Source organism: Dermacentor albipictus, chromosome 1 (genome assembly GCF_038994185.2).
Source record: "Dermacentor albipictus isolate Rhodes 1998 colony chromosome 1, USDA_Dalb.pri_finalv2, whole genome shotgun sequence".
In the NCBI taxonomy this organism is placed as follows: domain Eukaryota; kingdom Metazoa; phylum Arthropoda; class Arachnida; order Ixodida; family Ixodidae; genus Dermacentor; species Dermacentor albipictus.
In genome coordinates, this window is record NC_091821.1 from 486830461 (window position 1) to 486853854 (window position 23394).

Here is a 23394-nt window from a genome sequence, read left to right on the forward strand (position 1 = left end):
AATACTCCTGAATCCTCGCAAGGCTACGGGAGAATCAAGGGTGCCCAGCAGTCAGATTGTCATGAAGGACAGGTAGAACCTAAGGCCGTAGAGCTGAAGGCACAATGAGAAGGCAGCTGGCACGCACTCGCGAAAAGTTCTTTGCAAAAACGCAGTTGTGCAAGGAAAACGAAGCTAGTCCACGCCGAAACACCCTAGGGACCTGGTCGGTCTTTATTGCTAAGTACTCCATAAGGCTTCATAACGCCTGTTCTGCTCGCTGCTGTTCCGTGAAGTCGTCTGCAGTTACTCTTCCAAAAACGGCGTCGTCGTCCCGTTTAAGGTCAATAGGTCAATAGGGCGCGCAACAGGCAGTCGGCATAAGAATGCTTCCATCCGAACCTAATGACTAGAACTAGAACTCTGATGACAAGTTTTGCCACGTTTACTTTTCCTTGGAGGGGGCCGCGAAGATTTGCTTTGAGATCCGGCAGACCATTCTAACGTATGACCTATTTAGAAGAACTTCCTGACGACATTAACGAGCGTCGTTCGAAGAGAGATGGCCGACCTACTACTGGAAGTCCGCGTATGACTGCCCAGTGAGAACGTCGCTATCTTCACGGAATAGATGACGCATCTTTTTCGTCGCGCCAACGTGTTAATGTCCGAGGAGAAAACTTTCGCTTCCTTATGCGGGGCAGAAAGCAAGAACTGTTCGACGGACTGATCTGAAACCCGTCGAAGACCATAGCAGAATTTTAGGCGAAGGACTGGAAGACTGGAAATGCGTTCTAGGCAATATAACCAGGATATGCTCACGCAACATTGGCAAAGCTAACTACTGCGCAAGATGTCTCTTTCGTCGCATGCTCAGATAGCCTCGACCAGTGACATGGTCAAGTAATAACTTCAACGAATACTGGAAGTTTCTGAACTGCAGGTCGAGTAGTCATACCACGTGCTCGAAGTAATGAGCAACATCGTCATCGCCGGCGGTCATTGGCCTGCGCGCCGGTTCTAGGATGCCTGAAACGCCTCAGTTTCGCCGTCCGCCACCGCCGCCGCAACCGCCAGCTCACCCCCCCCACCGCCCAGCGCAACTACCCAGAACCTCCACAATGTGTCACATTGTAGCGACGGTGCGAACTTGTGCTCAGTAAAACAAGCAAAGCTGAGGCCAAAGTCAAAGCAAAGTCTAAGTCAAAAGAAAGTCGGCAATCTTCGAATCAAGCACGTCAGCTCGTAGGCATTAGTGGTCGAAGAGTTCAGCGTAACTGCTTGTGACCACGTGCCTTCCACAAAGTGAGATAATCGTGTAATAGAAGATTATTCGCGAAATAATTAATTTGAAGCGTAGGAATAAAATGCTTAGGAGAAGCACAAAACTCATCTACCCGAGTTTGGTGAACTTATAGAGAACATCTCCACGAGATTGAATACAGCCACGCAAAACATTTTCAGTAATCAACTTGCTGATTTTGTTAAATCTGAGCCGAAGAAATTGTGACGTTATTTGGGTCAAGGAAATGACGGGATGGACAAATATCAATAATGATCTCATAACAGAACCCAGGGTTATCTGTGATACCCTTAATAATTATTCTCAGGCAGTATTCATAGAGACCTATAACAATAGGCCTACCGAGATCTTTTCTGACTCATCATCATCAGCCTAGTTACGCCCACTGGAGGGCAAAGGCCTCTCCCATACTTCTCCAACTACCCCGGTCATGTACTAATTGTGGCCATGTTGTCCCTGCAAACGTCTTAATGTCATCCGCCCACCTAACTTTCTGCCGCCCCCTGCTACGCTTCCCTTCCCTTGGAATCCAGTCCGTAACCCTTAATGACCATTGGTTATCTTCCCTCCTCATTACATGTCCGGCCCATGCCCATTTCTTTTTCTTGATTTCAACTAGGATGTCATTTACCCGCGTTTGTTGCTTCACCCAATCTGCTCTTTTCTTATCCCTTAACGTTACACCGATCATTCTTCTTTCCATAGCTCGTTGCGTCGTCCTCAATTTCAGCAGAACCCTTTTCGTAAGCTTCCAGGTTTTTGCTCCATATGTGAGTACTGGTAACACACAGATGTTATACACTTTCCTTTTGAGGGATAGTGGCAACCTGCTGTTCATGATTTGAGAATGCCTGCCAAACGCACCCCAGCCCATTCTTATTCTTCTGGTTATTTCAGTCTAATGATCCGGATCCGTGGTCACTAACTGCCCTAAGTAGATGTACTCCCTTACCACTTCCTGTGCCTCGCTACATATCGTAAACTGCTGTTCTCTTCCGAGACTGTTAAACATTACTATAGTTTTCTGCAGATTAATTTTCAGACCCACCCTTCTGCTTTGCCTCTCCAGGTCAGTGAGCATCAATTGCAATTGGTCTCCTAAGTTACTAAGCAAGGCAATATCATCAGCGAATCGCAAGTTGCTAAGATATGCTCCATCAATTTTTATCCCCCATTCTTTCCACTCCAGGTTTCTGAATACCTCCTGTAAACATGCGGTGAATAGCATTGGAGAGATCGTATCTCCTTGTCTGACGCCTTTCTTTATTGGGATTTTGTTGCTTTCTTTGTGGAGGACTACGGTGGTTGTCGAGCCGCTATAGATATCTTCCAGTATTTTTCCAGTGCTCATCTACACCCTGATTCCGTAATGCCTCCATGACTACTGAGGTTTCGACTGAATCAAACGCTTTCTCGTAATCAATGAAAGCTACATATAAGGGTTGGTTATATTCTGCACATTTTTCTATCACCTGATTGATAGTTTGAATATGGTCTATTGTTGAGTAGCCTTTACGGAATCCTGCCTAGTCCTTTGGTTGACAGAAGTCAAAGGTGTTCCTGATTCTATTTGCGATTACCTTAGTAAATACTTTGTAGGCAACGGACAGTAAGCTGTTTGGTCTATAATTTTTCAAGTCTTTGGCGTCCCCTTTCTTATGGATTAGGATTATGTTAGCGTTCTTCCAAGATTCCGGTACGCTTGAGGTTATGAGGCATTGCCTATACAGGGTGGCCAGTTTCTCTAGAACAATCTGACCACCATCCTTCAACAAATCTGCTGTTACCTGATCCTCCCCAGCTGCCTTCCCCCTTTGCATAGCTCCTAAGGCTTTCTTTACTTCTTCTGGCGTTACCTGCGGGATTTCGAATTCCTCTAGGGTATTCTCTCTTCCACGATCGTCGTGGGTGCCACTGGTACTATATAAATCTCTGTAGAACTCCTCAGCCACTTGAACTATCTCATCCATATTAGTAACGATATTTCCGGCTTTGTTTCTCAACGCACACATCTGATTCTTGCCTATTCCTAGTTTCTTCTTCACTGTTTTTAGGCTTCCTCCGTTCCTGAGAGCCTGTTCAATTCTATCCATATTATAGTTCCTGATGTCCGCTGTCTTACGCTTGTTGATTAACTTAGAAAGTTCTGCCAGTTCTATTCTAGCTTTATGGTTAAAGGCTTTCATACATTGGCGTTTCTTGATCAGATCTTTTGTCACCTGCGATAGCTTACTGGTTTCCTGTCTAACGGCGTTACCACCGATTTCTATTGCCCACTCCTTAATGATGCCCATGAGATTGTCGTTCATTGCTTCAACACTGAGGTCCTCTCCCTGAGTTAAAGCCGAATACCTGTTCTGTAGCTTGATCCGGAATTCATCTAGTTCCCCTCTTACCGCTAACTCATTGATTGGCTTCTTGTGTACCAGTTTTTTCCGTTCCTTCCTCAAGTCTAGGCTAATTCGAGTTCTTACCATCCTATGGTCACTGCAGCGTACCTTGCCGAGCAGGTCTACATCTTGTATATGCCAGGGTTCGCGCAGAGTATGAAGTCGATTTCATTTCTAGTCTCACCATTCGGGCTCCTCCACGTCCACTTTCGACTAACGCGCTTGCGGAAAAAGGTATTCATTATCCGCATATTATTCTGTTCTGCAAACTCTACTAATAATTCTCCTCTGCTATTTCTAGAGCCTATTCCATATTCCCACACTGACTTCTCTCCAGCCTGCTTCTTGCCTACCCTGGCGTTGAAGTCGCCCATCAGCATAGTGTACTTTGTTTTGACTTTACCCATCACCGATTCCACGTCTTCATAAAAGCTTTCGACTTCCTGGTCATCATGACTGCATGTAGGGGCATAGACTTGTTTCACCTTCAATTTGTACCTCTTAATAAGTTTCACAACAAGACCTGCCACCCTCTCGTTAATGCTCTAGAATTCCTGCATGTTACCAGCTATTTCCTTATTAATCAGGAATCCGACTTCTAGTTCTCGTCTCTCCGCTAAGCCCCGGTAGCACAGTACGTGCCCGCTTTTTAGCACTGTATATGCTTCTTTTGTCCTCCTAACCTCACTGAGCCCTATTATATCCCATTTACTACCCTCCAATTCCTCCAATAACACTGCTAGACTCGCCTCACTAGATAACATTCTAACGTTAAACGTTGCCAGGCTCAGATTCCAATGGCGGCCTGTCCGGAGCCAGGTATTTTTAGCACCCTCTGCAGCGTCACAGATCTGACTGCCGCCGTGGTCAGTTGCTTCGCGGCTGCTGGGGACTGAGGGCCTGGGTTTGATAGTTGTATTCATATGGGAGGTTGTGGCCAAGTACTGCACCAGGCTGGCCAATCCTGCTCTGGTGAGAGAGTGCGTTACCGGTTCTGGTCGCCGTGATCAGGCCGCACTCCAGGCGTGTTTGTGCAATTTTCTCAACTCACGGTTTTTTTGTATTTTCCGGTGGAGAATTGTGCGGCACCGGGATTTGAACCACGGTCCTTTTGTACGGGAGACGGATACTCTACCGTCCCCACAGTAGTTAAATTAAAGAAATAAATTATGGGGTTTTACGTGACAAAACCACTTTCTGAATATGAGGCACGCCGCAGTGGGGGACTCCGGAAATTCTGACCACCTGGGGTTCTTTAACGTGCACCTAATTTTAAGTACACGGGTGTTTTCGCATTTCGCCCCCATCGAAATGCGGCCGCCGTGGCCGGGATCCGATCCCGCGCCCTCGTGCTCAGCACTCTAACACCATAGCCACTGAGCAACCACGGCGGGTCCCGCAGGAGTTGTACGCCTCATTTAAACTACAGTGGTGCCCTATTTGATCAGTCAAGGTTGACCAATCTGAGCTCGGTTATACCGCACGGATGGCACTCGGCTAGAGAACCTGGTATTTATGACTTGCACATGTGTCGCCATGTCTAATTGAGGATGTATATAATTTTGTTTTTAGGAGGGTTCCCGTACAGTCATAAAATAAAGAAAAGGGCATTAAAAAAAGAGGAACATGACAGGTGATTCGAACTCATGATCCTTGGATGTTGCCCGGAAAGATAGCTCAGTCGGTTGGTTCGTCAGGCCCCAGGTTACTTTCAAGCGCCATAGCTCCTGCTCCGAGCCTCATACTTACGTGGAAAGGGGCCGGTGTTGCCCGCGACAGTCGATTCCGAGTGGTTGGAAGGCATAATTTCGGCATAATCTGTGCAAAACATTTCCCACTTAAAGTGACCTTCATTATGTTTGACTCAGGGTTTCTGACTCAGGGTGTGATTTATTAATAACGCGTGAGGTTGTAATGACCAAGTTGCTTAACTTGAGCAATAAAATTCGGTACGGCCAGATGGAATTCCCAATGCATTTCTTAGACGTTACGCTAAGAAGCTATCACAGCCGTTAGCTAAACTTTTTAGTCTCTCTATATCTATTTTTGAGCTTCCGGCTGATTGGCTTAAACCTAGGTTTGTTCCACCACAAAAAAAAGGAGACCGGTTACTGGTTTCGAACTACAGGCCGGTTTCTATTACTTGTTCCTGCTGTAAACTGCTTGAACATGTGGTTGCTAATGATATAAACAAATTTTTAACACATAAGAAAGTTCTGACGTGCCCCGTTTCCTTAAGGGATTGTCCACAATCACTCAGCAAATCACAACTGTGCATGATTTTTCGAGAGTTTTTGGATTTAGCAGGACAGGTTGACGTACTGTTTTTAGACTACTGCAAGGCATTCGATAAACTGCCTCATGGAAAGTTGTTGTACAAACTGCAGCAAATAGGGCTCTCATGGTTTATTAAACAGTGCATAACTGCTTACCTCTGTAATTGTGCACAGTTTGCTGCGATAAAAAATAGGAGTTGACGATGCTGCATGTCAGTTCTGGTATTCCCCAGCCAAGTTTCCTGGGTCCGCTATTATTTATAATCTATGTGAGTGACTTGGTCGATGCTGTGCCCCCAGAGGTAAGCATTAGATCATTTGCGGATGATTGTATCATGTTCCAAAAAATATCCTCTACAGCCGATCAGAATGTATTACAGACAGCTCTTATGTCCATTGATGATTGCTGTAGTAAGTGCAATATGGCGCTGAATTCTGGAAAAAAAACTGTTTTGTTACGCATTATGGCGAAGAAACATCCCGCCACTTCTCCCTACATCCTCCGTGATAGTCTAGAGGTAAAAGTCGATAAACATAAATATTTAGTCATTACTCTCAGTAGCAACCTTACTTACACACCGCATATAACAGATATTTGCACTAAATCGCTTCGCAAATTACGGTTTTTAAAATGAAGTTAGAAGGCGCTCCCCGTAGCATAAAACTTTATACTTACAAATCTTCCATTCTGTCTAAACTTCAATATACGGTAGTCACATCGGATCCTTTTACAAAACAGGATAATATGCTTCTTGAAATAGTACAACGTATGGCAATCAGCTTTTTTTTTAACCAGTATCGGAGACTCGACTCACCTAGTACAATATTGCTATTAAATAACGTTCCTTTGTTGGAAACAAGAAGAAAGGTGAGTCGTTTAACGTTTTTTTTTACAAAATAATCACGGGATAAATTACACTAAATGTAGCGTGCTGTGTCCAACGAGCCACTGCTAGGATAACCCGTCGTACACATAATCAATCATTAGCACCAATGTTTGTACGAACTAACGCTCACAAGCACAGTTATTTTCCCAGAACAGTTAAAGACACGAACTCACTGCCTTAGGAGATTTGCGCAACTGAGAATTTCGCTACAACACCGGAAAATTATCTCTTTTGTGTTTAGCGTTCAGATGTATTCTACTCTTAGTGTTGTTGTTTCATGGGCATGCTGTTCTTTTTAGCGTATTTATGAGTGTTTAAATCAACGAATTTATGTTCTGTTGTTCTTGCTGTTACAATTTCCCTTATGTTTATTTTGTCCCTCCTGCTTGGACCAAAATGTTCGCCCGTAGTATGTTTAAATAAAAAAAATAAAAGAAAATAAAACTTCTACACAATTCGCACCGTATACCGTCAGATCACACAAAATTCGTTTACAGAAGACAGGATCAACGATAACTTTCGCATAAGTTCCAAATTATGCAGGCGCATCTTGCGCTGAGCGATAGCTTTAAGCTCTTAGTGGGTGAAATGCGGTCGCCGAGAAAAGGTAAATAAGTACGTCTGTCAATATTCACGAGCGATGTGGCTTTGCTTTTTTCCGGTGTTTGAATTGAGCGGTACACCACTGCTAGTAGTAGTAAAAGGAGGCGAGCAAAACAGAGGGCCAATGGTGTAAAGCTCAACACCGCTTGTACGCCCACTTATGAATGTCTGCCTTTCAGTTCCACGAACCTGTATCAACTTTCGGAGCTTCTTGTAGCTATATTGACTTATTCATTTATATTGAATACTCCTGGTATCAAGTGAGAGCACAATAAGAGGGGCTACAATAATAAAGAAAGGCAGTAACCTAAGACGAAGAGTGTACCATCATATCAAGTCACGTCTACTGAACTGAAAAGGAAAATAATGAAAAAAATCCGCAATGTTATCAAGCTATCGTTTCCCACTTCGTGTTCAAGGAAGCTGTCACGAACTTTCTTTATACTTTCAAACTTTTTTTGGAAAGAACCATGTGTTAACAGATTGTGCACGCATCGCGATCACCGTTGTACGTGCTCAAATATGCACATGAGTACCAGCGATCTATCTGGAATGTACAGGCACCATAAGACTTCACCTAACACTAAAGACACTGGTGTAGCATTTGCGTTTTCCGATTCCTTAATTTTCTTTTTTTGAGGTGCACCAAATTTTGCAAAATCGTCTATGGCAGATAGCACAATTCTAATCTTTTATCTTACTTACTCAATCAGCCGATCAAAATTTCTACGATAAATAAAAATATCTCATCAATGAATTAACAAATGTAGGTTAGTGAACGTTTTCATTATTTATTAACAGCACATATTTATTTCTAAGTATCGTAGCTACTTAGTACGGAAGGCATATCGTCTTGGAACGAATTCTGATAGGGCACCGGTTTCGGTATAGACGCCGTCAAACTTGAGCCAAGAATGCACTCCTGTGCAACTTAGTTTTTTCAGAAAATGTTATTTTGTGCATTGCAGCATGAAATTAAATCGAAGGTTAATGTATTTCGTTGCACACGTTGAAATTTAATATCTCGAACTGGTACGGTCTGAAGAATCATTTCTCAATGAAAATGCCTCGCATGCTTAGTAGCTGGCGTATTGTATTGAAAGATGTGCCGTAAAGTAAGTAAATTAAACGATACTGAGCCTAATTATGGTAAATATTCAATTAGGCCTTCTGACTTCTAGTAGAAGGAATGGCCGCCTTAGCAGGTAATAACATCAAGGCTTGGAATTGTGCTATTTGCCACAGCCAATTTTGGAAGATTTGGTGCAGCTAGAAAAAATAACCTCTAACCTCTCTAGTGGCCTTAGTTTGGCGATCGTGAAGTGTTAGGAGCGATTATGAGAAGCACTGGGAGGAAGAAGCCAGTCTCACCAGGCATCTGCAGCACACTCTCCAAAAGGCTCAAAGCAGTGCCTCAGGCATGTTAGGGTTAAGTATGACACCTACTCTAGTGATACATTTCATCAAATTAAATGAGGCTACCAATCAATGTGCTAACCAATGGCATTGTTTTGGAGTATTGCTTATCTTTCCAGTGTACCACTTTGCCTTATTCGCCCCTACTCCACTGTTTTCATTGTTTTATTATCGCTGCAACATTAAAAATTCTTACGTTGCATGTTAACGCATAACGCAAGACATTCATCTGACGTCCGATAATACATATGAAATGCTCCGTATGCTAAGCTATTCCAAGAGCAACATATTCTTGCTTGAAAAACCGAAGTTGTTGACAACAGGAAACAATTTTTCTTTTGCGGATATCACAGAGGATGACCCACATGGGTCTGGAGCAATTTGCCAGCAGTGCCTTGGCGAACCGGTCACTGATGGGCCTGCTGGACCGAAGCCGCACCCAGAGCAAGCTGGGCTTCAACCAAATGAGCTTCGACCTGGGAATGACGCCGGCGAAATTCGGCAATGCTTTCTCAGTGCGTCGCTTCGTTGAGCAGCTTGATGCAACGTTCGACCTGGTCATGGTGGCTGAGCGAATCAACGAGTCCCTGGTCTTGCTCAAGGACCTGTTATGCTTGGACACAGACGACATCGTCATCTTCAAACTTAACGCCCGGCAGGTGACCTTCCAAGACCTTGCTGCAGCTGCCATACCGTTGTGCTCTCAATACCATACCAGACTGGCTAAAATGCAGCAGTCCTTCACTTGCCTTTTAACCTAAACGTGTATCAGCTGAGTGCGAAGATGAGCACTCATTGAACAGGCGCGAAGATGCTGGAGTGTAAATGTGAAAAAAGAGACGCCAAGAAGTGTTACAGAGCAAATCCAACAAATATCAGCGGGATAGGGGTATAGGGGCAACGTAGGGATTATCGATGTTGATTCAGAACTGGCCCTTAAAATTCGGCTTCAGTATACGAGTCATCCTCGCCATGAGATCAATTATATTAACCAAACAGAGCCCTGTGCTCCTCCTGCTGGCCCATTGTCCGCTTTTGCAGGAGTCGCAACATGTAGCCAATAACGTTACAATATATTAGCTAGTAAATATTGGCGTTCTGTACATCTTTAGTAGGTAAACAGGTACACAAACCTGTCTTACGCGGTAAGACAGGTGTATGAATCAGCTCTCCAGCATGCCGCATACACCCTGCGGACCAGAGCGCCGATTGAGGAAGAAATTTCCGGGATGACAGAGTATTCTGCAATAAGGAACTATATTTAAATGACATTATTATACTACAAAATGCACCATAACTTCACAGTCATCGCATGCACAATTCGGTGTGCCACATTATGATAGCTGCCATATCAGAAGTAATGGGTATATATGAATTTTTTCTGCATAAATAATTTATGGCTGAACTAAAGCAAGGCGCACAGGGAGCCGCTTGCATTTCTGTGTAATTTTATAGCGCAGCTCCAAGGCACCAGTTAATGCGTTGCGCATCTCCCCATGGCGCAGCGAAGGATGTAAGAGCGAACACGAGGAGCAGCGTGCAATGAAAGATGGCGGTAGCGGAACTAGTGCGAGGAGGAAAGCAGAATAGGACGGTGCAGCGGAACGATGAAGGGGCGGAAAGGAGGATGAGGGTGAGGCTATAGCGTCAGAAGAAAAGCGTATTGCCGTGCAAGACTGGCTCTGCGGCGACGACCGCAACGAGATGGCGCCAGAGTAGCGTGCCGTCATCTGTACAGCAATGGCATGCTGGGAGCCTTTCCATTGATAACATAAATGGAACCAAAATACTGCATGAGTGGAAGTCTGTCGGCGGCGGCGGCTGCTATCAACCGCGGCCATGTGTCACCTACGTGCCCCTCGTGATATCCCGATTAGCGAGACAGTCGCGCGCACTTCTCTCGGTTTGCAACGTCTACAAATATTCGCTGAAATCTTGCATTAGAGAGTATCCTGATTGTCGGAGAAGTCTTTTAGTATGTTCTGCATAATTTGTAAACAATGTTTTACTCAGTTTTTGTAAGTGCTTATTAGCAGTCTCATTTTCCCACGTTCGACTAAATTAAGACTTTGAAAAAGTGCATAATCTCGCTATTTTAGAAGTAACCATGAAGACGGGTTTTGAAGTTCGGTATGGAAAAGGCAGTATTCCCGGTGGTTGAGTTTAAAGGAAAGGTATTTACTTAGACAAACCAATCAATTTGAAGTGTTCAAAACAGGGTACCGGTATACCGGTATACGGTAGTATGGTGTTAATGAAAATGCCCTGCTGCAGAGGTTGCGTCATCTTCAGCCTGCCACCAAGAACAAAGAAGAAACTTACTACGTAACTAATATGCCTCATGAAAAGAAAGTGAAATTGAGTTTTGTCTAAGGATCCTTTAAGGCCATAATTAGGTCCGTACTGTTTGCCGCACTGCACACAATAAATAACACCTGTTTCAATCGAAGAGAAATTCGATGTCACATGCAGTTCTCTGGAAACACTGAAAACTGATGCTAATAATGGACGTGCATTGACTTCAAACACATCCTGAAAGAATATTTTACAGCTGGAAATTGTTTGTGAACAGATAACCTCGCACTCAATTTACCATAAAATTCCACAAATCTTCGCCATATATGGAATCCGTGGCACTTAATATTATCTCAGGACAAGGAACTCAATAAAAACCATGTAAATTGTGCCTAGAAACCCCAAGTAATCTACCCTATCCATATATGCGAACTACGCGTATCACGAAGGTGACTTCTTTGGGTCGCCAGAGACATTGTGGGCACCATAGAGGCAATAGAAAGAAAGAGCGTAAACTTTATTTTCAAATCAAAAAGATTCGAGTACGGCGCCTTTTTAGTGGGTCTAGGCACCCACCGAGGACGCAGTCTCGAGACTTTGTCTCGAAGCGGCTTCCTCGGCTCGCCGGACGGCCCAGAGTTGTGCTGTCAGATTCGAGATGAGCAGTACGGTCTTCAAGCGCGAGCGGAGGCTTGCGGTGGAACAAATGGAGGGGTCGGCGCTGCCCGACTTGTTAATTCCTCACACTCCCATAATATGTGATTAAGTGTGGCAACCTTGCCACACGATGTGGTGGTGGTGGTGGTGAATTGTAGCAGCAGGCAAGTTTAGCCTGGCGAAAAAGGCCGGCAATTGCTCCGCCCGAGCGTCTCGCACGATACCGCTGAAGGGTTTCGCCATGTGTATATCAAACCAGTCTCTCTTAAGAATTCGATGAGGAGACGTGAAGTGTCTTTGCGGGCTACAACTGATCCCTCGGGAAATATAAGGTGTTGCAGGCGCGCATGCGGAAGGTCCTTGTTTTGCAGATTCTTCAGGAGAGTGTCTCTTTCATCTTGAAATTGCTGGCAGGATCACAAAAAGTGCTCAATGTCTCCTGTCTCGTTGCATGCCGTACAGTTCGGAGAATTGATTCGCCCCGTTTTAAATAACCACGCTGGTGTATTAGCAGATCCTGTCCTTATTCGATATAGAAGTGAGGCTTCCTCTCGGTGCCATCTCTTGGTTACGCAGGCATATGGGGTGGAACCCAAAGTGACGCAAAGTGATTTCGAATGTCAGATTTTTGCACTTGATTACTCTTCGGAGCCTTGATTTTGGGAGGATGATAGAGCGCTGCGCATGCAAGCGCATCAGCTTTTTCGTTTCCTGAGATACCAATGTGGGAGGGAATCCACTGAAACTTTCCAGTGAAGCCTTTGTTGTTGAGTTCTTTCACGATGGCTAGCGATTTGCGTGGGAACTTGTGGGATGGCAAACCACGGTATACTAGTTTTAATGCAGAATTTTAGTCCGTAAGGACAACAACATTCTGCGTAGGCAAAGTCTTTAATTTGCGCAGAGCCGAAGCTATTGCTACGCCTTCAACAACTGTCGACGAGGCTATACAGTCCAGACGGCCAGACCTCGTATATCTTAGAGAGGGAATATAGAATGCAGCTGCGCAGCGATTTTCGTCTGCCTTGACAGAGCCATCTGTGTATACTTGTAGGTGATTCGGGTAAGTCGTGTTCAGGTGTTCCAGAACTAATGACTTGGCTTCTGCAGATGGAGTGCAGTGCTTTGATTGCAATCGTGGTACACTTAAGTTGCATGTGATGTCCTCGAATGTCCAGGGTGGTTCTATCCTTCCCCGCTGTCTCGAGCAGCGCAATCCTAATACGCGAAGCGTGTTCAGTGCTGCATAAAAATGTGAGCGTGGCCTGTTACCTATACGTCTTAAGAGGGCTCTGCCGGGCGTAGACTCACTCAATCGTAGTAGCTGGACCATCAGAGCCTGGGAAGCCTGAAGTCGTAGAGGGCGCGACTCAGCTTCGTAGAGCACTTTCTTGTTTGACGCTGGCTGAGGGATTCCAAGGCAAAGTCGGATACCTTTTCTGTGGATGGCTTCTAGGCGCTCGTATTGGCTGTCTGAAGGTAACATCAGTGGGAGCTGATACAGGATTCGACTAGTAACCAGCGCTGTATGTAGCCGTAGCATCGACGTCGGGTGGTTGCCCCAGCGTATGCCAGCGACTCGCTTGAGCACATGTAGCCTGAGTGACGATGACGCCACAATGTGGTCAACACCGCGGCGTCAGAGTAGCCTGTGGTCTAAAGTAAAGCCTAGAAATCGGACGTTGGTGTCTTGTCGGATCTGGTATCCGTCCAAATTCAGTGTCAAGCGTGTAGATTTTCTTTTCACTCCAGGAAATAGAACGAATGATGATTTCTCTGCTGATATTGTTAATCCAATCGTTGCCAAGTGTCCCTGAATGGCTTTTACTGCTCCATGGACTATTCTTGCGAGGCGGCGATGCTGGTAGCCGGAGACCCATACGCAGATATCATCGGCATATATAGATATATTCACTGGTGTTCGATAGTTCAGTACTCTTGGGAGTCTACTCATGGCAGCCACACGATGTTGATCTGTTTGTAGTGTACATGTCTGGATACATGGCGTGCATGAGTCTGGGGTTTCCGTAAGAATGGGTTTGTAATTGTCTGAGATGTGCTGCTTGCGTCCTGTCTAACCTAGCGTGAGGGAATCAGTATACGCGTCTTTTTACCTGGTAGTGTGCCGTGATGTCGCGGAACCTGTCTCATACGACACTCCCACGACCAGGCGTTTGCAATAGCCCGCGGGGCTCTTCCTCCGATGATGCTCGGTGAGTGAGGCCTCGAGCAACGCGGTGAGCTGCTTCGTTGGGGATGCTCAATCCAGTGTGTGCCGGTATCCATAGAAAATGCCTTCGGATTTCGAAGTCTGCCTCTCCCTGGTGTATGGGATGTCGCTGGACTATGTAAGGCACCTCTCGCGAGATGCGCCCATTTGCAAAATTGCGAATTGCCGTTTGCGAATCGCCGATCATGTATGTAGCTTCGGTTTGTGTGAGGGCCAGTGCTTTGGCTGCTTCCTCTGCCGCATCGGCATGTGCCGTGTTCACGGTGACGCTCGTGGGTTGTTTGCCTCGGTGGCTAGTAATTGCCGCCAGGAAACTATTCCTGTATCGATAACGGGCTGCGTCAGTGAATACCGCTTCCTTGTTTTTGGAGCCATAGAATGGTTCACTAATTATTTCAAACGCTGATATTTTAGCCAAGTATTTTAATCGTTCGCTACATAGTATAATTAAAATGCCCCTTTACCCCTCCCCCTCAGTTTTACCCAAGCGTGAATTTGTGGGATCTACGCTTCTCTAGGGAGACTTCGAAAGGAAAACATAGGGGATAACAGCCGTGTCAGGCTTTCGAGCACTTGTTGAAGCAATGTTTTGTAGAACGGCTCTATTTTAGCGAGTCAAACTTACGTTCTGAAGAATATTGAACATGCTGTTTCTCTACTTTTACTAAATTCGGTGTTAGTGAAAGTTGCTCTACTCCCAGGAAAGCGCACTAACTTCTGCGCCTTTCATAACATACCACACGCCTCGGAGCAATGGCTTGCGCAATTAACCCCAAGGATCAACCCACGCACATCGAACTTCACTTGCAGATCACCCATAACATTGCGCTTCTTTCCTTAGATTGTAAAGAAGGCGTCCATTTAAGTTATCCAGAGTTACCGAGGATTATACCTGCTAACCTCTTATGATGTACAAATATAAGTAAGAAACGGGTGTTTGGGAAATTATTACAACAATCATATTTAAGCCATAAATGTCAAACGTTCTCCCAATGTCAGCCCTAACATGGCTCCCAGTACATAATAACTCTGTGCCACGTAGTCTTATCATAGGGCTCTGGGAAACATTGCGGATAACGCTGGTGTAGGGCCTCCTACCACTTTCTTATGAAACTTTTCTGCAATCGGGCTTTGTCAATTTCTATTTAGCATCTACTTAACACGCGTACTTATAACTTTTTCTGCGCGTCACCCTCAACCAACCCACCCAACTGTAAGCTTTGGTATAGTAATATTTCTAATAGCAGCAGAAACAATGTCCATATCGTATCGCCGTCGTCGGTTTGTTTCTGTTGTGCCACACACGAATGGCGGTACATACGGAATTTCAGCCCTTACATAAAGACATTGGTCCATCTCGAAGCGCTTTTACCGAACTTTACCGATACCAAACTCCACTACGCGGCCAGATATTCGCTAAATACTTCCCGTAACGAAGATTCCTGCAGTGCCTGTAACGTGCATTTTATTGTGCCTCAGGTACCATTCTTCATCAGCGTTTACAACCACTGCTGTGATATAATTTTCTTTTTTTCTGGTGAAAAATGAATATGTCGTTTCTAAACCTTGAATCTCCAAACTTATTTTTAGTAAGAATATATCGTTGTGAGGAGACACTCCGTTGCGCGCCATTCATGATAGCCATCAACTGGACAGCGAGACAATGTCTGCGTGGAAAAAATATATTCTGGAATTCTGATACGCCGGAGCTTTAGTGCCAATATCACAAATAATTATGAAACACGCCGTACTGGGGGATTCCGCTTAAATTTGCCGACCTGGGTTTCTAGCCGTCTACCCATTACGCAACACACGAGTGTTTGCCCCTTCGCTCGCATAAGTATAAAGCCACCGCGCTCGTGATTGAACGCGTGACTTCTGGCTCATAAGAACAACACCGCAGCCACTGATATAATACGATTAATGGCACGGAAAATCCAACCTAAGGCACCACTTACAGAAGAAAGAAATCTTGAGTTCGAGGCCGGGGTGTTTCTTAAGAAAGTTTTTTTTTTTAGCTGGTTTTACACGGCGTTTGTGCATCTGGCTCCTTGTTATCCCTTGACCACTTCCAGAGAAAAACGGTCGTCTATGCCACAGGTCGATGCCATATAGCAATGAAAGTGGAATCAGATAACCTATGAATATTCAGTAACGGAGGAGGATGTAATCCAAAAAGTACCGACGATTACAAAACTCCTTAATGCGAAATTTGAGCGCAGCTTTTTAGGTGTTTCGAATTCCACCAGTAGTATCGCTCATCGTTTAGAAATAAAGCGTGGACACGGAAGCGCGGGGGTCGCGCTCATTCTCTAGCTTGCGGCGGCGCAGGCGAAGTAGCAAGCGCACAGTCGGTCCAAAGGCAACGCCAGCCTTTCGTATTGGTGGACGACTCGCCGCATGCCCTAATAATGACGTAATTGGCGAGTCGGTGGTGGCGCACGCTAGTATAGCGCCATCTTGCAGGGGGGCGCCGCCGTGCAGCACGTCTCCTGCGAAACAGGGTTTGCCCCATCACCTTTTTGTCATACTCTCCTCCTCCTGTTTTGGCCTCGTGCTTTCTTCGCTATCGCCATCTTTCATCCTCAGTTGCGCTCCACTCGTTCGTTTTTGCGGCTACGCCGGAACAGAGGCGGACGATCAACGCCGGAAGGGGCGACTGAGAGCTGCGCTCTAACATCAGTTCAAGGAGGTAGAACGATGAGCCACTGGCCACGCCAGTTCGTCGCCCTAGTATTGGGCATGGATTTTGGAAAAGTCACAGTTTCGCCCAAAATCGAAGAAGGATTCCGATAGCAAATTATTATACAGCTTTACGAAGCAAGGGTAATTAATTGGCCGTGTAAACTTCTAAACATTCGTTCACGAACTAACTTAACAAGCATGGTGTCACGCGCGCGCAAGGCAAAATGAGCCTATATCACTCGATGACCGCCGACACTCGCTGTCGCAACGCAGGAATGAGGAAGCAGGTCAGCAGCAGCAAGCTAATTGACCTTCGGGCTGCCTCTCGCTTCAACACGAACTAAGCGCCGAGAACATAGCGTACATGAATCTTTGAGCCCTCCGTGCACCTAGGCTCTGCACTCATCGCAGTTCGCTTTCAAGATAAGGACTCTGCGGCCCCGGCATGCGCAGAAGCCACCAGAATATAACTCACTCTCCATCCTCCCGGCAACATGCGCGTGACTGAAGATCGCTTTCAACAATGGCCCGCTCGGCGCGGCCGCATCATGCGCAGCAGCCGCCATAGTACGAAACACCCACCATTCTTCCTCTCATCCAGGAGTCTTCCACGCGACAGCGCGCTTCTTGCCCTCATTCCTCCATTGCACGCGCCGAGATTGTACCGCCATCGACGGCTCGCCATCGACGGCTCACCATCGTATGCTCTCACTGGCACATACAGCATACGATGCGCCGCGACAATGTTATCGTCATTGGTCTTTACACGCAACATCACGGCGGCGGCAGAAATGCGTCTTGAGTGTCTCTATAATTGTTCGCGCAATAAGAGCCCTAACCACTCGGGGCACCTTGAAAGCGCAACGGCAATACAGAGGCGAGGCGTGCGTCGCAGAGTGTCACCCGCTGACAAAAGAAAGCGTCAAGCAAACATCGGCGCTGAGGCAGCGCATCTACGCGTGCAAAACGCTGAGAATTTTTCCCTCCATTGCGGTACGCTAAGAGGTACACACACACTGACCAAAGTTGGCATGTTGTTAATTACAGAGCGGAATATACCCAGGGCATTCATTGCGCAGCTGGCTGAGGTTTGACGAGAGAGACATTCATTTTAATGCAGCACAAACACAGTGCATTTGTCGTTCGGCCTACTAAAGCGCCGGGTTATTGTTCTTGAGGAAAAATCCTGACGAGGGTTCAATTCTGCTCCGCGACGAAGAAACCTAAGAAATCATGTTCCTCATTGTAGAGCCGCACGCACCTAATGGTACAAACTCGGAGCTCCATCATCATCATCATCAGCCTGGTTACGCCCACAGCAGGGCAAAGGCCTCTCCCATACTTCCCCAACAACCCCGGTCATGTACTAATTGTGGCCATGCCGTCCCTGCAAACTTCTTAATCTCATCCACCCACCTAACTTTCTGGCGCCCCCTGCTACGCTTCGCTTCCCTTGGGATCCAGTCCGTAACCCTTAATGACCATCGGTTATCCTCCCTCCTCATTACATGTCCTGCCCATGCTTATTTCTTTTCTTGATTTCAACTAAGATGTCATTAACTCGCGTTTGTTCCCTCACCCAATCTGCTATTTTCTTATCCCTTAACGTTACACCTATCATTCTTCTTTCCATAGCTCGTTGCGTCGTCCTCAATTTGAGTAGAACCCTTTTCGTAAGCCTCCAGGTTTCTGACCCGTAGGTGAGTACTGGTAAGACGCAGCTATTATACACTTTCCTCTTGAGGGATAATGGCAACCTGCTGTTCATGATCTGAGAATGCCTGCCAAACGCACCCCAGCCCATTCTTATTCTTCCGATTATTTCTGTCCCATGATCCGGATCTGCCGTCACTACCTGCCCTAAGTAGATGTATTCCCTTACTACTTCCAGTGCCTCGCTGCCTATTGTAAAATGTTGTTCTCTTCCGAGACTGTTAAACATTACTATAGTTTTCCGCAGATTAATTTTTAAACCCAGTCTTCTGCTTTGCCTCTCCAGGTCAGTAAGCATACATTGCAGTTGGTCCCCTGAGTTACTAAGCAAGGCAATATCATCGGCGAATCGCAAGTTACTAAGGTATTCGCCAATAACTTTTATCCCCAATTCTTCCCAATCCAGGTCTCTGAATACCTCCTGTAAACACGCGGAGAATAGCATTGGAGAGATCGCATCTCCCTATCTGACGCCTTTCTTTATTAGGATTTTGTTGCTTTCTTTATGGAGGACTACGGTGGCTGTGGAGCCGCTATAGATAATCTTTTAGTATTTTTACATACGGCTCGTCTACACCCTGATTCCGCAATGCCTCCATGACTACTGAGGTTTCGACAGAATCAAACGGTTTCTCGTAATCAATGAAAGATACATATAAGGGTTGGTTATATTCCGCACACTTCTCTATCACCTGATTGATAGTGTGAATATGATCTATTGTTGAGTAGCCCTTACGGAATCCTGCATAGTCCTTTGCTTGACAGAAATCTAAGGTGCTCCTGATTCTATTTGCGATTACCTTAGTGAATAGTTTGTAGGCAACGGACAGTAAGCTGATCGGTTTATAATTTTTCAAGTCATTGGCGTCCCCTTTCTTATAGATTAGGATTATGTTAGCGTTCTTCCAAGATTGCGGTACGCTCGAGGACATGAGGCATTGCGTATACAGGGTGGCCAGTTTCTCTAGAACAATCTGCACACCATCCTTCAACAAATCTGCTGTTACCTGATCCTCCCCAGCTGCCTTCCCCCGTGCATATCTCCTAAGGCTTTCTTTACTTCTTCCGGCGTTACCTTTGGGATTTCGAATTCCTCTAGACTATTTTCTCTTCCATTATCGTCGTGGGTGCGACTGGTACTGTATAAATCTCTATGGAACTCCTTAGCCACTTGAACTATCTCATCCATATTAGTTATGATATTGCCGGCTTCTGTCTCTTAACGCATACATCTGATTCTTGCTAATTCCTAATTTCTTCTTCACTGTTTTTAGGCTTCCTCCGTTCCTGAGAGCATGTTCAATTCTATCCATATTATACTTCCTGATGTCAGCTGTCTTACGCTTGTTGATTAACTTCGAAAGTTCTGCGAGTTCTATTCTAGCTGTAGGGTTAGAGGCTTTCATACATTGGTGTTTCTTGATCAGATCGTTCGTCTCGTGTGATAGTTTACTGGTATCCTGCCTAACGGAGTTGCCCCCGACTTCCATTGCACACTCCTTAATGATGCCCACAAGATTGTCGTTCATTGCTTCAACACTAAGGTCCTCTTCCCGAGTTAAAGCCGAGTACCTGATCTGTAGCTTGATCTGGAGTTCCTCTATTTTCCCTCTTACCGCTAACTCATTGATCGGCTTCTTATGTACTGGTTTCTTTCGTTCCCGTCTCAGGTCTAGGCTAATTCGAGTTCTTACCATCCTGAGGTCACTGCAGCGCACCTTGCCGAGCATGTTCCCATCTTGTATGATGCCAGGGTTAGCGCAGAGTATGAAGTCTAATTCATTTCTAGTCTCGCCGTTCTGCTCCTCCACGTCCACTTTCGGCTATCCCGCTTGCGGAAGAAGGTATTCATTAACCTCATATTATTCTGTTCAGCAAACTCTACTAATAACTCTCCCCTGTTATTCCTAGTGCCTATGCCATATTCCCCCACTGCTTTGCCTCCAGCCTGCTTCTTGCCTACCTTGGCCATTAAAGTCGCCCATTAGTATAGTGTATTTGGTTTTCACTCTACCCATCGCCGATTCCACGTCTTCATAGAAGCTTTCGACTTCCTCGTCATCATGATTGGATGTAGGGGCGTAGACCTGTACAATCTTCATTTTGTACCTCTTATTAAGCTTCACAACAAGACCTGCCACCCTCTCGTTAATGCTATAGATCTCCTGTATGTTACCAGCTATATTCTTATTAATCAGGAATCGGACTCCTAGTTCTCTTCTCTCCGCTAAGCCCCGGTAGCACAGGACGTTCCCGCTTTTTAGCACTGTATATGCTTCTTTTGGCCTCCTAACTTCACTGAGCCATATTATATCCCATTTACTGCCCTCTAATTCCTCCAATAGCACTACTAGACTCACTTCACTAGATAACGTTCTAGCGTTAAATGTTGCCAGGTTCATATTCCAATGGCGGCCTGTCCGGAGCCAGTGATTCTTAGCACCCTCTGCTGCGTCGCAGGTCTTACCGCCGCCGTGGTCAGTTGCTGCGCAGCTGCTGGGGACTGAGGGCCGGGGTTTGATTGTTGTGTTCATAGAGGAGGTTGTGGCCAAGTACTGCACCAGGGTGGCCAGTCCTGCTCTGGTGAGGGAGTGCGTTACCGGTTCTGGTCACCGGGATCAGGCCACACTCCAGGCCTGTTCGTGCAATTTTATCAACACGCGGATTTTTCTAATCCGGTGGAAAATTCCTCGGCGCCGGGATTCGAACCGCGGACCTCTTGCACGCGAGGCGGGTTTTCTACCTCTACGCCACCGCTGCAGGCCGGCTGCAGAAGCTCCAAGTCGGCTTCAAACACTTTATTGGACATCGGTACATAGCCCGCGATGCATCCGCAGTGACCCATATCGGCGTGAGAGACGTTAGTTGAAGTGCAGCACGTGTATGCACGTTGCCCCATACTCAGCCAAACAAGTTTTATTTATGTTATTTCTTTATTTCAAAATACAGCAGGCAGCAGTGCTGTTCTAGCAGGAGAGGTTTAAATTAAGTGCAATGACAAAGATTTAACGAATGTATCTACATTTGCACAAGGAACAAGAGACGCTCGCAGACAATTCCACTCTTCAATTGTGAGCGGAAAAAAAGTTAGAACAAATGTTGGTTTCAAACCCTGTTACCTCAGCATAGCCCGCCGATGCGTTATCATCTTGACCATGTATTATTACCCTGTAACTAAGGCAGGCGAGAAAACTATGAGTTACAAACAATCATACATAGAAAGAGAGAAAATTACCCCACAGAGAAGTCAGTGAAGTACCCAAACAATGCTAACGCATTGATATAGAGGCCTACGACTGACACTAAGACTTTACCAACGTCTCTACTTACTTGTCATGTGTTATCTTCCGGTAACCCAGGACGATAACATGAAAAAATGCATGCTTCAGGGACACCAGAAATTGGAATTACTAAATATTGTTTCAATATAACAGCGCTAAATATACACGAATACATATGGGTATGGACTGATTGGTATTGAATATTCAATGCTTACCACAAACTGTAAACGAATGATCGCATGTAATCACAGCCGTTCACAAAAACAGCGCGTGGTTGTGCGGTATTGTTTTCAAACCTAATAATTGCACCCTAATCATCAAATGTGCGGCTTTTGCACACTGTCCTTTATGTAGGCATATCATAATACCATCATAAATTCGCATTACGATAGTGTGAACCTGTTGTGGGTAAGTATCGCTTACACAAATTTGGGGGACTAAATAAAACAAACGCATGAACGCACGACCAAAATATCCCAAAATTTAGAAAAGGCTGAATTTAGAAAATCGCGGTGGTTTGCGTAGCAGAGGAAAGTCGCAAACCACGACAAAAGACAGGTGAAGTTCGTTTCAACGTAGTTCATGGCCAAATCATCCGAGTTTGGTCACGAGCAAGCAAAAGACTAAGGACTCCTATGACTTGAAGTAGCTCATTTATTGATATGAGTAGTTGGACTGGGGTTATATTGAAGTTTCCGGTAACTGAAGGTAAATTGAAGGCGACAAACTTGTGTGCCCCATTTTAGATATGCTGCACCTGGCTTAGTGCGTGTGCAAGTGCGATCAAAACTCGCGTCTTCTATCTCTCTCTTTCTTCCACTCCCTCGTCCCGCTTCTGATGTATAGGGCAGCAAACTTGACAAAGGCCGGTCAACGTCCCTGTTTTTCCTTCCTGCCTCCTCACTCTTGTCTCTATCTCCCTCCTCTCTTTTTCTCTGCTATAACTGCACTTCTTCAGTCTTAAACGTAAGCGGGTATTGTGAATCGATGCAGTAAACTACAGGCGGGGGCATGACCGGTTCGATTATGTGCTAGAAATGTCGATGGTAATTAGCTCAAAGAGCTAGAAAAATGAACTTTGGAAGCAGTGTTGGGCATATCAAAGATAAGATGCTCCCAAGGTAGCAGTGTGCAAGGAAAGTTAGTAATTTGTGTTAAATATACAGAATTATGTTAGTATTCTTCAACACAGAAAATCCAAAGCAAGCTAGCCTGTATCCACCTTACCCAACTCTTTAGAAATTTAAGATTCACTGACGAAGAATTTACGGCCGGAGATATCTGACGTTTACTGTCGACGGTAAAGTGATTAACGATCAAACAATGCAGCGACATACCTTATTACTGAATCACATTAATTTCAAATCTGTGGCGGTCATGGCATACATCACGTGTTTCGATTATGTGCCATTCACATTACCCAACATCCGCCCACTGTCCCTTGGAACTCGCTGGCCAAGGTCCGCCATAAGCGTGATGGCTTCAAGATGGTTGTGATGATAAAGCAGTGACAATGGTGAAATCACAAAAAATGAATGAGTCGATGGAATGACGAAGGCAGTATAACAAAAACATGATCGCCATGAGCTCACAATTTTCAAATGATGAAGATAATGCAACCATGACAGGAGGAGGATAACTGCATGACGAAGCTGAAGTGTAGGCGTAACGGCAACAGC

The 23394-nt window shown here is 45.5% G+C and overlaps 1 protein-coding gene across 4 annotated transcripts in view; it reads left to right on the top strand.

Moving 5' to 3' along the window:
- LOC135912204 (galactosylceramide sulfotransferase-like) overlaps positions 1-23394 on the top strand; it is a 119069-nt gene that overhangs the window by 79267 nt on the left and 16408 nt on the right. For all 4 annotated transcript variants that reach the window (XM_070538169.1, XM_065444583.1, XM_070538170.1 and 1 more), the window contains one exon: positions 9208-9513. In XM_070538169.1, coding sequence (XP_070394270.1) covers positions 9208-9513 — 306 coding nt within the window. The remainder of the gene's footprint in view (positions 1-9207; positions 9514-23394) is intronic.